The 16,364-nt window shown below is 40.3% G+C and overlaps 1 protein-coding gene and 1 long non-coding RNA gene across 5 annotated transcripts in view; one reads left to right on the forward strand and one right to left on the reverse strand.

The window, feature by feature from the left end:
* Window positions 1–969: 969 nt before the first annotated feature.
* Window positions 970–5,604, reverse strand: LOC131493503 (uncharacterized). Of its 2 annotated transcripts, XR_009252715.1 has the most exons (3): window positions 5,481–5,604; window positions 5,287–5,382; window positions 970–1,119 (listed from the first exon to the last, which is right to left on the reverse strand). It is a non-coding gene; the product is annotated as an uncharacterized LOC131493503 (long non-coding RNA). The 2 variants fall into 2 exon arrangements; XR_009252712.1 differs by lacking the exon at window positions 970–1,119 and having other exon boundaries at window positions 4,952–5,382.
* Window positions 5,605–5,825: 221 nt separating this feature from the next.
* SPATA6 (spermatogenesis associated 6) overlaps window positions 5,826–16,364 on the forward strand; it is a 150,589-nt gene continuing 140,050 nt past the window's right edge. Inside the window, exon 1 of one of the 3 annotated variants that reach the window (XM_058717451.1) lies at window positions 5,826–6,064. In XM_058717451.1, coding sequence (XP_058573434.1) covers window positions 6,014–6,064 — 51 coding nt within the window. In that variant the 5' untranslated portion in view covers window positions 5,826–6,013. The remainder of the gene's footprint in view (window positions 6,065–16,364) is intronic. The other 2 variants (XM_058717448.1, XM_058717447.1) reach the window with 2 other exon arrangements.

Raw genomic sequence — 16,364 nt, forward strand, 5'->3', positions numbered from 1 at the left:
AATGGAATACCCAGGGGTGGGAGTCACTTGGTGCCAATATGCCCTCATGTTTTTTGTGCTCACTCTCAATTAATAGCCCTGATACATTTTCAAGGACTGGTATTAGAATTTAATTTTGTTGAAATTTGCAGGTGGCCCAGAAAGGACTGAAAGGGGCTGCTTATCAGTGTGCTGAGAAACCCATCCCCAACAGACATTGCAGAGGACTAGTTCATTTCCTGAGCATGACCTAAGAAGGCCTCTGAGGGGAAAGGAAAAAAAAAAAGTCCTCTGAGGTCACTATTTGTGTCATGATTTTTAAATTTGTAATTTCTGTTGCAAAATTAATTCTGGACTAGTTTATAAAACTTACAATCAGCTTGTTTAACTTCTAACTCACCTGCAGATTCTTACTAGATCAAGTAGTTTCCCAATGCTGCTGTAACAAATTACCACAAACTTAGTGGATTAACACACAACTTCATTATCTTATAATAATTATAATTATAATCTTATAATAATATAATTATCTTCTGGAGGTCAGAAGTCTGAAACGAATCTCACAGAGCTAAAATCAAGGTGTTGGCAGGGCTGGTTCCTCTGGAGTCTCTAGGTGAGAATCCATTCCTTGCCTTTCCCAGTCTCTCAAGGCTGTCCTCATTTTTTGACTCATGGCCCCACATCACATCATCTCTCTCCCTCTGCTTCCATTATCACGTTACCCTCTTTCTGATGCTGACTCCTCCTGGTTCTCTTGTGATTACACCAAGGCCACCTGTATAAACCAGGATAAGCTCCCCATTTCAAGGTCATTATCTTGTTCACATCTGTAAAATCCTTTTTTGCCATAGAGAGTAGGATTCACAGGTTCTGGGAATTCGGATATGGACATTTTCAGGAGATCATTGGTCAGTTTAGCACAAGTAGTCAGTATTCCAGGTGCTTACAGCTTGTTAGTTATGGAAAGAAATAAATGGTACCTACGTCGGAATCACCTTCCTCCCACAACTATGTGGCTCCAACACCACGAGAGGACCCTTCATGCAGAAACTCTTCCCTAGGATGGATGTAGCTTACGGTCATTGCAATGCTTCTAGCCCTCTAGGCAGCCTTGTGCAGAGGGCCCAGGCCCTTTCTTTCCTGAAATGGAGACAGTAGGGTCGAATCTCAGGAGGCCATCCACCAGGCTAGAAGCAATGCCCAATTCCAGCAGACCCAGTTTGCAACTAGGGCTCAGAACTTTTATAGTACATCCTCATACTCCCTCCTCCCAGCAAGCTGGCCTATTACACATCCATATTCCATAAAGATGTTATACAAGAAATGGGAAATGATTCCTCATTTACTTGTTACTTTCTAAGACTCAATCAGAAGAATGGAGACCTAGTTATTATTGACTAGACTAGCATATCATACATAGAGAGACAAGATTAATAAAACAAAATGGTCTTCTGGGTATGTGTTGAGTTACATAGTACATTTCAAGCTCGAACATTATTCCAAGAGGTACAATTCATAAAAGAAAATTCTTTTTTTTAATTATAGTTTACCCAATATAAGAAAATTCTTATTATAGGGTGATTCCTGCTTTATGTTTTTATTTCAAACTATATCAGAGATTTTTAAAGTCTTATTTCTCTTAAACTTTCCATACCATTCTCGGTGACAAATAAGCCCACCGTCAAGTGTTAGAAGTTTAGAAATAGTTGCACTTTAAAATATATAGAATCATCCTGAGAATCAATTTAAATGACAGAAACATGCTTTCAGGAACAGAAATATCTTTTCAAATGCAAGATAATGACATATTATATACAACCTCTATTAATATAACAATTATTGCTATTATATTTATTGGGCTGTATTGTTTCTTAAACTGATTGGTATTTTGTTACTGATAATATTAAAACAATAAATAACAGGAGGCAGCATTTTATAGCAGGAGAAGAGCAGACTTAGGTTCAAGTTCCTGCTGTGCCAGGTACTATGTGGGTGAGTGTGGGCACGTTAATTTACTGTGACCTTGTTTGCTCATTTATTGAATGGGGATACCAATACTTTGCTTGTAGAGATGTGTAAGGTGTATAATTACCTACTTAAAGTACCTTGTACAATGCCTGATATATAATGAACTGTCACTGAATGGTTACTGTGGCTGTTATTATTGTTAATAGTCTTATGACTAATGAAGACACTGACTTTGTTGGAAATCAATTACCTTATGGAGACTGAACATGAAGGAAAGACAATAGAAGTCTTTTAAAAGGCTTCTAACCTTCTGACCATTTGGCCAGGGAACCCGAGTTATCATCCTCACTTCATAAATGCAAAGTAGACTGTATAAAAGAAAAAAAAAGACTCTAATTTATTCCCTCAAAGTATTCATCAAATGAGGTAGGATTTCTGGGAAAGATTAAGAGCTTATATTTTTTATTGGACTTATTTCCCATAAAATTAGTAAAGGATAAAAGGAGGGGAAGTGCAGAAGCGTACTATTTCTGTTTTATCTGTAACCTGTGATTATAAATCTTCCTGGGACATCATTAATTATAGTGATGCCATTCACAATGCTGCCATTCAGGCCAATTAGATTTTTTACCCAAAATTTCATGCTTGGGGTTTAGAAATTGGCAGCTGAATTTTTGTATGAGGCTGAAACTTGAAGGCTATAATGGAGGGAGAACATCTTTAAATTAGTTGCTATAGACTGACTGTTCGTGTCCCTTCCAAATTCATATGTTGGAATCCTACCCCCCAAGGTGGTGGTAGCTGTGGGTGGGGCTTTGGGTTGTTAATTAGATCATGAAGGTGGAGCTCTCATGGTTAGTGTTCTTATAAGAGACACCCCAGAGAGCTTTCTCACCCTCTTCACTTTGTGAGGATAAAATGAGAAAAGGGCCATCTGCAGCTCAGAAGAGGGCTCTCACCAGAACTCAAGAGTGCTGGCACCCTGATCTTGACTTCCAGCTTCCAGAACTGTGAGAAATAAATTTCTATTGTTTATAAGGCACTGTGGTGGCTATGGTGTTCTGTTATAGCAGCCCAAACTGACAAAGACAGGCACTGTGCAGAGAGAGCCCAGAAAACTATGAGGTGTTTCCCCAAAACTTCAAGGCTGAGGGGTAAGCTTTACATACACAGATAAGATGACCAGAGACATGCCAGTCAGCAGCTGCTTTAGGGTTGGGAGCAGTACAGAGATGCTTGGGATCAGACAGTACTGGGGACATTGGAGTGCTGAACATTCCACTGTGGAGAGATCTTTTTAACACTTTGTATAACACTCCTGGAATCCAGCTGATACATCAGAAAGTCTGCACTCTAGCAGAAAGAACCATATCCTACAGTTAGGCCTGCACTAGACTCACGTTAACAAAGTCTACAACGAAGGCTGACAAAGTTTGGGAGAGACAGAGTTTGGAAGTTGGGACCTACCAAGGTAGATGGGCTTTAAGAACATCTTGGGCTTTCCACATATCTGCAATAGCAAAGTATATCACTAAGTCTGCACAAGTTTGAGGTAATGACCCCATAATTAAACTGCCTACTAAAATAAGAATCAATAGTCTTTAGAGAAAGATCATAGAATCCATGTTCTTATAGGGCATTATTAAATATGTAGTATTCAATAACAAAAAGCACTAGACATAGAAAGAAACAGGAAAATACAGTGTATAGTTATGAAAACATGTAGTTAGGAGAAGCAGAAATGGCACAGATGTTGGATATAACATATACAGACTTTAAGGCAGCTATTGTAAATATTTTCAAAGAAATAAAGAGTAGTCAAAGGGCATAGGAAAATAGAGCCTTAATGAGTAAACAAATAGAGAATCTCAGCAGTCATGTGAAAACTAATGAAAAAGACAACATGGAAATTTTAGAACTGAATAATATGTTAGCTGAAATGGAAGATTCGCTGGATGGTGGGAGTGTAGACTGGTGTGGCATTCTGGATAGCAACTTGGAATTATTTGGTCAAACTAAGAATATTCATACTCCTTGATGTAGTTTCTCTTCTGTTCATCACACCCTATATGGAAAATTTAAAAACTTAAGCACAAACTGGGGAAGATATTTGTAACACATGTAATATAGATGAAGAATTAGCATCCAGGATATATAAAGAACTCCTATAAATCAGTGAGAAAGAGAGAGACAGAGAGAGCAAAAAAGCAAGAGAGAGTGAGTGAGAGACCATCTAATAAAATAGCAAGAGAACTAGTAGGCAGTTCACGAAGAGAACATGGCAAGACTAATAAAACCATGAAAAAGTGCTGAATCTCAATAATAAGAAGAGATGCGAAGTAAATCCACAATGAGATACTTGGACTACATACACCCAAATATACAAACATTAAACACCTAAACAATACCAAATGTTGGTGAAGATGTGGGAAAATAAGAACTCTTATACACTCTCGGCAGGAACATAAATTGGTACAACTACTTTGGAAAACGGTGTGGCATCACTAATTAAAATCCCATGTGCAAAACCTAATACCGAGTCAATCCACTCCCACTGGAGCATGCATGCGCTCTAGTAGACATGTATTAGAATGTTCATAACAACATGTGAATAATAGCTAAAAATGGAATCAGTGCAAGTGACCATCAATAGTTAAAAGAATAAATAAATAAATATTCATATATTGGAGTACTAGCCAACAATAGAAAAAAACTTCTGCTATACAGTGTCAATATTGGGTGAGTCTCACAACATAATAGTAAATGACAGAAGCAAGTCACAGGAAAACACGAGTAGTGTTAATTTCACTGATAAAGCATCAATAACAGGAAACAAAAACGTCTAGTTTAGGAATGCATACTTGAATAGCAAAAGTACTTAGAAAGAGAAAGGAATTATTGTAACAAAAGTCAGGGTAGCAGTTACTTCCAGGGCAGGGAAGGCAATGCAATGGTTGGGGGCATTTCTAAGGTTCTAGTAATGTTTTATTTCTTAATCTAGGTATTAGTTGCACAATGATTTGCTTTATTGTTTAAGATGAACGTGTTTTATACATTTCTGTATGTGTAATATATTTCACACTAAAAATGATTTTTAAAATGACTGGATTGGACCAATCTCTTAGGTTCTTTTAATCTTTGATGGTTTATGGCCCAAGCCCTTCCCAACTGGATTTATTGTTGGCCCTGCATTGACAGTTCAATTTAAGCATACACAGTGGATTAGGGAACCTTGAAGAGAGAGGGGGATGCACTAATAGAATCATAGAGTAGGAGTCTAGGAAGAGGAACATGGTCTGATTCAAGCCCCAATTGTCAGGGACGCAATTGGGGTTTTACATGAAAGGTCCTGAGTTCCAGTGCTGGTTCTCTCTTCAACTTGGGCAAGCCTCTTCTCTGATCCTCAATTTCCTCATGCTGGCTCTGTAAACTGTACTGTGAAATTCAAATAGAAAACCAACATTAAAAAAAAAAAAAAAAGAAAACCAACATTAATCATTATTCTTTTACAGTTGTGGAAACTGAGGCCTCACTGGGACTCCAGTTGCCCAAGGTGTAATCGCCACGTTGGAACTCAGGGCTCCTGAGTCCAGCTCCCTGACCTCGGCACTGTCCCACTACACAAACCCCAGGCTATTCTCGCCTTTGTCCAGCTGTGCGCCCATCTTTTGATGTCACAGAACAGCCCCGCCCCACCCCACCCCACCCCACCCCACTCCACCCCACCCCACCCCACTCCTTCGGAAGCCACGCCTCCTCGCGTGGCCCCGCCTCAGGCGTTCTCCGAGCCCCGCCCCCAGCCGCTCGCCGAGGAGTGGCGGCTCCCGCGCGTCCCCGTCCGGCCTCTCTTCCGGCCCCGCCCCCTTGGCTGCCATGACAACGAGTCCACGCCCCGCGCACAGCTTCTGCTCCGGCGGGACCCAGGCTGGACCGCGGGCCCCGGCCTGGGGGCCACAGCTGCCACCGCCGCCACCTCGTCTCCTCCCCGTCCCCGCCCCGCCCCGCGTCTCCTCGCCTCACTCGGGCCCGCGGCCGGGGTCCGTCCCCGCCGCCCCACCCCGCGCGGATGCCGAAGGTGAAGGCGCTGCAATGCGCTCTGGCGCTGGAGATCCGCTCCGTGAGTACCGGTCGCCCCCACAACCCCCGTCGCCTGGGTGTCACCGAGTCTCCGGCGTTTACTCGGGGACGCTTCCCTCGTTCATCTCCTTGAAGCCCGAGTCACCTCAAAAGCTACGTTAGCCTCTGAATCATTCCTCGGGAGCCTCGACCCGTGGCCCCTGGATCTCCTCCCTCTGCAAAATCCTGAACGCCCTCCCACTCCAGCCACGCAGAGCTCTGACTGTCCCCACCCCCACCTCCGTTCTCCTCGCTGTATCCCAGCTTCCAGTTGGGGTTCCTTCAGATCATTTACAAACCACTTCCTCTTCCAAAGGCCTCCTCGCCCTGCCCCTAACTTTCCAGTGAATCGGGTGGTAGGCTTCTCTTTACATTCCTCTTCTCTTAGAAAGAGTATTGCTGGCCCCCTCTCTCCCCAGTCTCCAAGGGGGTACGTTTCCTCTCAAATCACGGCAGGCAGGTTCTTTCGGTCAAATTTCAAGCTTCTGATTCGTGAAGGGGCCTTTACTCTCAGTCTTCAGTGTGGAATCCTCACACCCAGCAACCAAACTGTGTCAGCACTGCACAAAGCACCCTGCCTTGTGCTCCAGGGCCAACCCCTCAGAAATCATTTCAGGACCCTCCTGGCTGTGAGAGGGATCCCTTATCCCTTATCCTTCCTGTCACGCCAAGAAACGCAACAGCTTTTACAGAGAAACTGCTCACTCTGTGAACTTGCTGGAGAGGAGCAGCAACCCCACCCCCAGTCACTCTCCAGATTGGCTCCAGAGGATCCTGTCCCCCAACCTGCTCTGGAAATCCAGCTGAGGCATTGAACCCCCTTGTGCTTCCTCAGGGGAAGAAGGGGCTTGGATCTCTCCATGGTATGAGAAAACTCCATCCCTTTTAATCATCCCGGAAGACCCTTCCGCAGGTTTTAAAACTACTTCCTCTTCATTCTTTACAGAGTCCTCTCGTTTTCGTCTTCAGATGAAAGCTCCAGCTTGTCTCTTTTAGAGGAAATCCCAGAGAGCCTTTCCATACCCCCATTTTAGACCTGCAAGCAGCTTGGAACCAAAATTCCCCACTCAGCCCCCTTTCTCTCCTTCCACCCCTCCTAAACCCTCTTATGTCTCAACTCTGATCTCCCAGCAACACTGGGGGCAGGTATGTGTATGTGAGTGTCTTTAAATATCCAACACCAGGCCTCTGAGTGCTGCCCAGAGAAGCCCTCCCCACTTGCTTCCTGCACACCCTGCACACCCTGCCTGCAGGCCTCTCTCTGGACTTAACCCACCCTTGGCCACCCCTGCTCTCCTGGCTGTCCTTCCTCGAATTAGAATGAGGCCTCTGCAACACTGTCCCTGAAACTCCAAGTCACAAGACTCTTCTAGGTCTTTTGTTAGGTCTTAAAGAAGGCAAGCCTGGGTAGGGCAAAGTGTGAGGCAGAGGGTGGAGGGAAAGAAAGTTTCTGGCACTCTTGGTTTATCTAAGCCTGCAGAGATTTTACTTTGCTGTGTGGGAAGCCACAGCCCTAGCTTCAGATGTTTTCATCCCACAGCTGCCAAAGTCGAGCAACTTTTTGTAAAGTAAGATTCCTTTAGCAAAAGAATATAAGAAGCGTCCCAGCTTCCTAAACCGCTCGCTCGGCCGTGCAGCCTCACCAGACTTTGTTACTGGCTGCTGCTTCCTCTGCTGCTAACCAATGGGGTGTAGATGCCCAGCAAGTACAGTTGCCCCACCGACTGGCTGCTGCTCCCCTTCCTTTGCCAGTACCCATCTTTAGGAGGAAGTACTTTGTTGTGACTGATTACTGCCTGAAGGAGTTGCAGAAATATATTTAATTTCAGTACCCTTTCTTTCTTGGTATTGGTTGTACTGCAGGAGGTGAATGACTGTGTAACGGACCTTGTGTTCATTGAGGCTAAAGAAATTAGGCAGGTGGAAACATCCCTATGTAACTTTTTTCATCAAACACTTGAGTCACAGAATTTTACAGTTCCAAAGATCCCAGATATCATTCGATTTATTCCTTTGTACAGGTGAAGCTTAGCATGACTAGTTATTTGTTTACAGTTGCACAACTATTTAGGGGCAGATCTGCAACAAGATGCTAATTTTTCTGACCAGCAAAAAGCTGTTAAATAGCTCTGATGCTCAGAAGGAGCAAAAATGATCATTAGCAACCATTCAAGTTAAGCTTGATTAATTTGGCTTTGATTGAATAGATGAATTCTATGACCAGAGATATTTTTAACATCTTTTACATTTTAATTTCTTCTCTTCAACTTAATTTTTTATGTTTACATGGTATAAAAGTCAAGACCCATAAAACGATATACTCAGAGTAGTTTCGCATCCAGCCCTGTCTCCTCAAACCTACTTCCCATCCATACTCATCTGCTGTAGGTAATCATTTTTACTGGTTTCAGATTTATTCTTCTAGTATCTCCTTTTATAATATAACCAAACAGATACACATACATATACACACATACCATTCCCCTCACATATATTTTTTTCTTTGGTTCTTAATATAGTAGGTAGCATATTACATAAACTATTCTGCACATTTGCTTTTTTTTTCCTTCACCTAATATATCTCAGAGATCACTCTGTTATCTATAAAAGTTGTCATCTTTACTTTCCAGCTTTTTATTGACATTTTTCAAGGATACAGGGTAGTTGAAAGAATAGTACAATGAAAACCTATGCCACGACCTATGAACATTAATTTGATTTATCTGTACGTATGTGTGTGTATGTATAAAATAAATGTGGCTCTTTTGCTGAAAATTTGGAAGTAAATTGTTGGTATCATAGTACGCCACTCCTAATCACTTCAACATCTTCTAAAAACAAGGACGTTGTTCTACATAACCACCATGCTATTATCTATCACACCTAAAACAATGAGTGACAATTTCTTAATATCTAGCCCATATTCGAGTCTTCCCAGTTGTCCCAAAAATAACTTGCATAGTTAATTTTTAAAAACGGGCATCCAATCAAGGTTTACATGTTACATTTGGTTGTTAGGTCTTTTAAGTCCATTTTAGTAGAGAACTGTTCTACTTTTTCATTCCCCATGATCTTTCCTTTCTTCCCCTCTAGTGGATTTAGATAAATGTATACACTCATGTAATCATACTTGGGTCAAGATTTAGAATACTTCTATCAAGCCATGAAATTCCCTTGTTCCTGTCAAGCCCCCTGCAGAGGGAACTACTATTCTGATTTCTGTTACTATAGATGAGTTTGCCAGTACGTGAACTTCGTATTAAATGGAGCCATATAGTTTGTAAATTTTGTGTCTGGCTTCTTTTGCTCAGCATATTTTTGAGATTCATCCATGTGACTGTGTGTATCAGCAGTTTGTTCCTTTATATTGAGGAGTTGTATTCTATTGTATGTGTATACTGCAACATTTTTTAGCCATTCTTTTTACTGATGATTATTTGGATTGTTACCAGGTGGTGGTTGTCATGGATAAATCTATGAACATTCATTCTTGTAAAAATCTTTCTGTGCACATTACCTTTTGAAGAGCCCATACTCAGATATTGAATATCCCATGTTGTGTTATTGTCTGAATTTTTTCCTTTTGTGGTGACATTTAATTTGTTCCCAGATCCTATAAACTGGAAATTAGACGTTTTATCTTTCCTTGTCTTTTGAAAGTGTGAAACTACATTCTCGTCTTCCCCCACCCCCTCCACAAGTGTTTTTTTTGCTGCAGTCTTGTATTAGTAGCAACCTCATGTTTAATACGGTGGTAATATGAGAGCAAGAACATAGTAAACATGAAAGGTTTTGGTGTATAACACATTTTATGTTGCTCCACAGAGCCGTATAACTAGAGAGAAAATATATTGCTGGAAAGAAAGTGTGACTTTTCTCAATGAATTTTTGGAGAATGGTATAATAGGCCAAGTAACTTGTTTTTAAAGAACAGCAAAATAATTATATTTCCCACCAGTTACATTTTTAATAGTTGAAACATCCTTTCTATGATATAGGAAGTATTTGTGCTGCTGCTTCTGTCTACCTTCTTTTTGTTATTTAGTAGTTCAATTTTCATGAGATTATTTGGGAGAAGGGAAGAAATTGGAGAGTGAAAAATAAAGCCCAATGCCTGGGCAGTGAAACCAGCCAGTTTGCTTTACGTGAATAGTGTCAGTTTGGGGTTAGTTCATATATTATATATAATATATATATCTATATTATATTATATATTATATATATATTTCTTCTCTGTATTCTCTTCACCTCTTTACCGCACTCAAATTATAGAGAACATTGGGGCAAACAGATCTGGGTCCTTCCTTCTCAATCGCTACTTATCTAAACATTGGTGATCCTCATCTAAGTTTCTGTGGAGTGGTGTCTCACAATTGTGCTACAGTTGGTGGGAAATTTCCCTGGAATATAGACTTTTAAAAACTTTAAGTAAGAAATACTTCTAACTTACAGGAAAAATAAAACTGAATACTATGATTCTACCCTCTCCACACCCTGATTTAACAAATGCTACATTTTACATGTTTGCTGCAGATTTCATTTTTAAGAAATAAAATGTTACAGATATAGTTAAGGCCCCCTTTGTATATCTTTCTGACTCCTGTTTTTCTCCTTCCCTTCCTAAAGGTAACATAATCAGCATCCTGAAGTTGGAGCGTATTCTTTTGATTCTGGTTTTGTACTTTTACTATATATTTGTGTATGTCTATGTGCTACTTATACTATTGTTTTGTTTTAAAACTTTACACAAATGGTATTTAACTATGTATCCTGCATACCTGTTTTTTCCAGTTCAGTTTTTAAATATTTTTTTTTTCAACATTTTTTATTTATTTTTGGGACAGAGAGAGACAGAGCATGAACGGGGGAGGGGCAGAGAGAGAGGGAGACACAGAATCAGAAACAGGCTCCAGGCTCCGAGCCATCAGCCCAGAGCCTGACGCGGGGCTCGAACTCACAGACCGCGAGATCGTGACCTGGCTGAAGTCGGACGCTTAACCGACTGCGCCACCCAGGCGCCCCTCCAGTTCAGTTTTTAAAATTTGTCAGTGTTGATTCTTTCAGATCAAGTTCATTTCCTTAATTGCTCTATAATACTGTTTATTTTTATAATGATGATTAATTTTTGTTCCTTTATTAATAGACTTTTTAAAATTTTATTATTGGGTGCCCGGGTGGCTCAGTTGATAAAGCGTCTGACTTTGGCTCAGGGGATGATCTTGTAGCTCATGGGTTCAAGCCCCCCATTGGGCTCTGTGTTGACAGCTTGGAGCCTGGAGCCTGCTTTGGATTCTGTGTCTCCCTCTCTCTCTCTGTCCCTCCCCATTTCACATTCTGTCTGTCTCTCTCTCTCTCAAAAATAAATAAACATTAAAAAATTTTTAAGTAAATAAATGAATAAATAAATTTTATTATTAATTAGTTAATTTAATGTTTATTCATTTTTGATAATAATTTCAGGAATAGAATTTAGTGATTCATCACTTACATATAACACCCAGTGCTCATCACAACAAGCGCCCTCCTTAATTTAGGCCCCTCACCCATTTACCCCTTCCCCACACCCAACAACCACCCCCCCAGCAACCCTCAGTTTTTTCTCTGTATTTAAGAGTCTTTTATTGTCTCCCCTCTATTTTTTTTAAATTTTGTTATTTTTGCTTCCCTTCCTTATGTTCATCTGGTTTGCATCTAAATTCCACGTATGAGTGAAATCATATGATAATTTGTCTTTCTCTGACTGACTCTGACTTACTTAGCATAATACATGCTAGTGCCAGTTCCAGCCATGTAGTTGCAAATGGCAAGATTTCATTCTTTTTGATCACCGAGTAATATTCCATTGTGTGTGTGTGTGTGTGTGTGTGTGTGTGTGTGTGTGTGTGTGAGATATGTATCACATTTGCTTTATCCATTCATCAGTCGATGGACATTTGGGCTCTTTCCATACTTTGGCTATTGTCGATAGTGCTGCTATAAACATTGGGGTGCATGTGCCCCTTCGAAACCGTATCCTTTGATAAATACCTAGTAGTGCAATTGCTGGGTTATAGGATGGTTCTATTTTTAATTTTTTGAGGAACCTCCATACTGTTTTCCAGAGTAACTGCACCAATTTGCATTCCCACCAGCAGTGCAAAAGGGTTCCTCTTTCTCAGCATCCTTGCCAACATCTGTTGTTGCCTGAGGTGTTAATTTTAGCCATTGTGAAAGGTGTGAGGTGGTATCTCATTGTGGTTTTGATTTGTATTTCCCCGGTGATGAGTGATGTTGAGCATCTTTTTTTTTTTTTAACGTTTATTTATTTTTGAGACAGAGAGAGACAGCATGAACCGGGGAGGGTCAGAGAGAGAGGGAGACACAGAATCTGAAACGGGCTCCAGGCTCTGAGCCGTCAGCACAGAGCCCGACGCGGGGCTCGAACTCACGGACCGTGAGATCATGACCTGAGCCGAAGTCGGACGCTTAACCGACTGAGCCACCCAGGCGCCCCGTTGAGCATCTTTTCATGTGTCTGTTAGCCACCTGGATGTCTTTTGTGGAAAAGTGTCTATTCATGTCTTTTACCCATTCCTTCATTGGATTATTTGTTTTTTGGGTGTTGAGTTTGATAAGTTCTTTACAGATTTTGGATACTAACCCTTTATCTGATATGTCATTTGCAAAGATCTTTTCCCAATATGTTGGTTGCCTTTTAGTTTTGCTGATTGTTTCCTTCACTGTGCAGAAGCTTTTTATCTTGATGAGATCCCAATAGTTTATTTTTGCTTTTGTTTCCCTGGCCTCTGGAGACATGTCAAGTAAGAAGTTGCTGCGGCTGAGGTCAGAGAGAGATTGTTGCCTGTTTTCTCCTCTAGGATTTTGATGACTTCCTGTCTTACATTTAGGTCTTTCATCCATTTTGAGTTTATTTTTGTGTATGGTGTAAGAAAGTGGTCCAGGTTCATTCTTCTGTGTGTCGCCGTCCAGTTTTCCCAACATCATTTGCTGAAGAGACTGTCTTTTTTCCATCTATTATTATTTTTAAATTTTTTTTAATGTTTATTTATTTTTGAAGGAGAGAGAGACAGAGTGTGAGTGGGGGAGGGGCAGAGAGGAAGAGGGAGACACAGAATCCTTAGCAGGCTCCAGACTCTGAGCTGTCAGCACAGAACCCGATGCAGGGCTCGAACTTACAAACCGCGAGATCATGACCTGAGTGGAAGTTGGACGCCCAACTGACTGAGCCACCCAAGCGCCCCCTCCGTCTACTATTGATAGACTTTTAAATGCCAGTGGAATTTGTTGGGCTACCTTTGTTTGCCTTAGTAGTTGGGGGGTCCTGTTGGTGTTCATTGTCTAGTATTCTGCATGACTTGAATGTCCTATTGAATATGTAGATGAAAACCTGTATATAATTATTGGAAGTTAAGAATCTAACTTTGTTTTACGTATAAACACAAAATCTTTTTTCTTTTTTTTTTTGAAAGGTGGTAAAATACAGTGAATTTTCCAGGAATACAATTGTAGTGTAAATTGAGGAGAGTATACTTTGTTTTGTTTGGAACTCTGTGAAGAGTTTACTTTTTTTGGAAAATCAAGGCACCAACGGCAGCACTGCTTGTGTTTGAGTTGCCAACATGGGCGCCTATCATTCTGCTTTTGAAACTATCCTTATTATGTAGACTCAGTGTATAGGTGTAAATATTATATTTTCTAGCTTCGTCCTGCCTGAGCATTGACATGTAGAAATAGATATTTTATTATAAATTATTTTTCTATACATATAATTTTTTTTTCAGTTAGGGCATTGGTTTATTTTTTTAGTCACACGTATAGGTAAATTGCACAGTGTTGCACAGGAGGGTTTTGAATCTTTAAAAATTTTTTTCTTAATGTTTATTTATTTTTGACTGAGAGAGAGACAGAGCATGAGCAGAGGAGGGGCAGAGAGAGAAGGAGACACAGATTCTGAAGCAGGCTCCAGGCTCCGAGCTGTCAGCACAGAGCCAGACATGGGGCTTGAACTCACGAACTGTGAGATCATGACCTGAGCCGAAGTCAGACGCCCAACTGACTGAGCCCCCCAGACGCCCCAGGAGGGTTTTGAATCTCATAGATACAGGCCCAGTGCTTTAGGCACTAGATTTAGAAATGGAACTATGGGGACTCAGGAAATTGTGTTAGTTTCATAGGGTGCTATAACACATGTCCACAAACTTGGTGTCTTAAGACAAGTTTGTCTTCACATTGCTCACATTTCTGGAGGTCAGAAGTCCAAAATAAAATTATCCACAGGGCCCAGTACTCCTTCAGAAGGATCTGGAAGTGGAGGTGGGGTTGGGGGAAGGTTGTTCTTCCCATTTCTGATGGCTCTAGGCATTTCTTGGATTACTATTGTATAACTCCAACCTCCAATCCCAGCGTTTTCATTTTCTGTGAATAGCCAGTTTATATCCTTTGCCCTTAGCAATCCCAGAGGTTTTTTTCTTTTTTTTTCCATCTTGTTGAATATATCTTGGATAGTAGCCTATTGGTTATATGTAATGTAAATTTCAAAGATCTTCTAGTTGAACTTTTTTACTTTGTTTTTCCTGTCTTTAGCAGACAGCTTTTTCTTTTCTTTTCCCTTTTCTTTTCTTTTCTTTTCTTTTCTTTCTTTGTCACTGGTAAACAAAGAATGCTATTGATTTAAGTTAACTGTTTATGGAACTCTATGTTCAGCAAGTGCACAAATCCTATGTGTGTAATTACCACCTGGATCAATAATTAGAATATCATCAACACCCCAGATTGTGCCCTTGTGCTCCATCCCTCTCAGTCATTCCTCCTGTCACCTCCTCTCCCAAAGATAATCACTATCATGACTTCTATCACAATATATAGTAAACTCTTGGTTTGCGAGCATAATTTGTTCTGGAAACATGCTTATAATCCAAAGCACTTGTATATCAAAGCGAATTTCCCCATAAGAAATAATGGAAACTTTAGATGATTCGTTCCACAACCCAAAAATATTCATATAGAAATGATTACAATGCTGTAATATAATACAAAATAATAAAGAAAATACAAAATATAAAGAAAAATAAAGAAATTAACCTGCAGTTACCTTTGAAAACCTTCATGGCTGGTGTGAGGGAGACGAGAGAGGAGGGTTATTCTGTAAGATGACTTTCACTATCACTAATGGAGTCACTGCTATCTGTTGGCTTAATGAGATCTTTTCCTGCCGTTGTATATGGGGGGACCATTGTATATGCTTGCATGAATGTTAACTACAGTACAGCATTAATAAACTCTTGTCATATACCATATTTAATGAAACTGGCAATAAGGCAGCAGAGGAAAGGGTCTATATCTGCAAGCAGCCTGACCTAGAATGAAGCAAAGCATTCCTCACCTTACTCTTATATGGAAAAGCAAAGGACTGTCCATAGGTGCTTTGAAGTGACAAATAATACACTAGTGCCAGTTGTGGGCATCTTCCAGTGTTCTGAAAAATCACTGATTTCTGCCCAACACTGCAGCCTGAGACTGAGCATTTGAGCATGGGAGACGATCACCCATAATCCCGTAATGAGAGAGACTGAGAGAGAGAGAGAGATGAACCATTGGCCCAGTTGTGATCATGTGACATTCAACATCATGTACTACTTCTTTGTAAATAAAAACATGGCTCGTTTGTCAACTTAGAATTTATTATACATGTTTGCTCATCTTGAAGAACACTTGTAGAGCAAGTGACTCTTAATCCAAGGTTTTACTGTAATTTGAATGTTTGAAATCTTTCTCTCTCTCCACGGTATGAACTTTTTCAGTGGACATTCCTCACACATACTTTGTTAAATTTATACCTAAGTACTACATACTTAAGGTTTTAATGTTATTGTAAATGCTGTTTTTTTAATTTATTTTTAATATTTTAAATATACTTAATTATCAAATTGTAAATGCTATTTTAAAAAATTTCATTTTGTAAGTGTTGCTGGTACAGAGAAATAACGTTGATTTTTGCATATTGAACTTCTATCCTGTGACATCAGATTCCTTCCTTATTTCTAGTAGTTTATTTGTAGATTGTAGACTACAGTTAGGTGGTCTACAAATACTGTTTCACTTTTTACTTTTCAATCCGTGTACCTTTTATTTCTTTTCTTTTTTTAATTTTTATTTTTTAATTGTTATTATTTTTTTTAACATTTATTCATCTTTGAGAGACAGAGAGAGAGAGAGACAGAGCATGAGCAAGGAAGGGGTAGAGAGAGGGAGACACAGAATCGGAAGCAGGCTCCAGGCTCTGAGCTGTCAGCACAGAGCCT

This window comes from Neofelis nebulosa, chromosome 2 (genome assembly GCF_028018385.1).
Source record: "Neofelis nebulosa isolate mNeoNeb1 chromosome 2, mNeoNeb1.pri, whole genome shotgun sequence".
Lineage (NCBI taxonomy): Eukaryota > Metazoa > Chordata > Mammalia > Carnivora > Felidae > Neofelis > Neofelis nebulosa.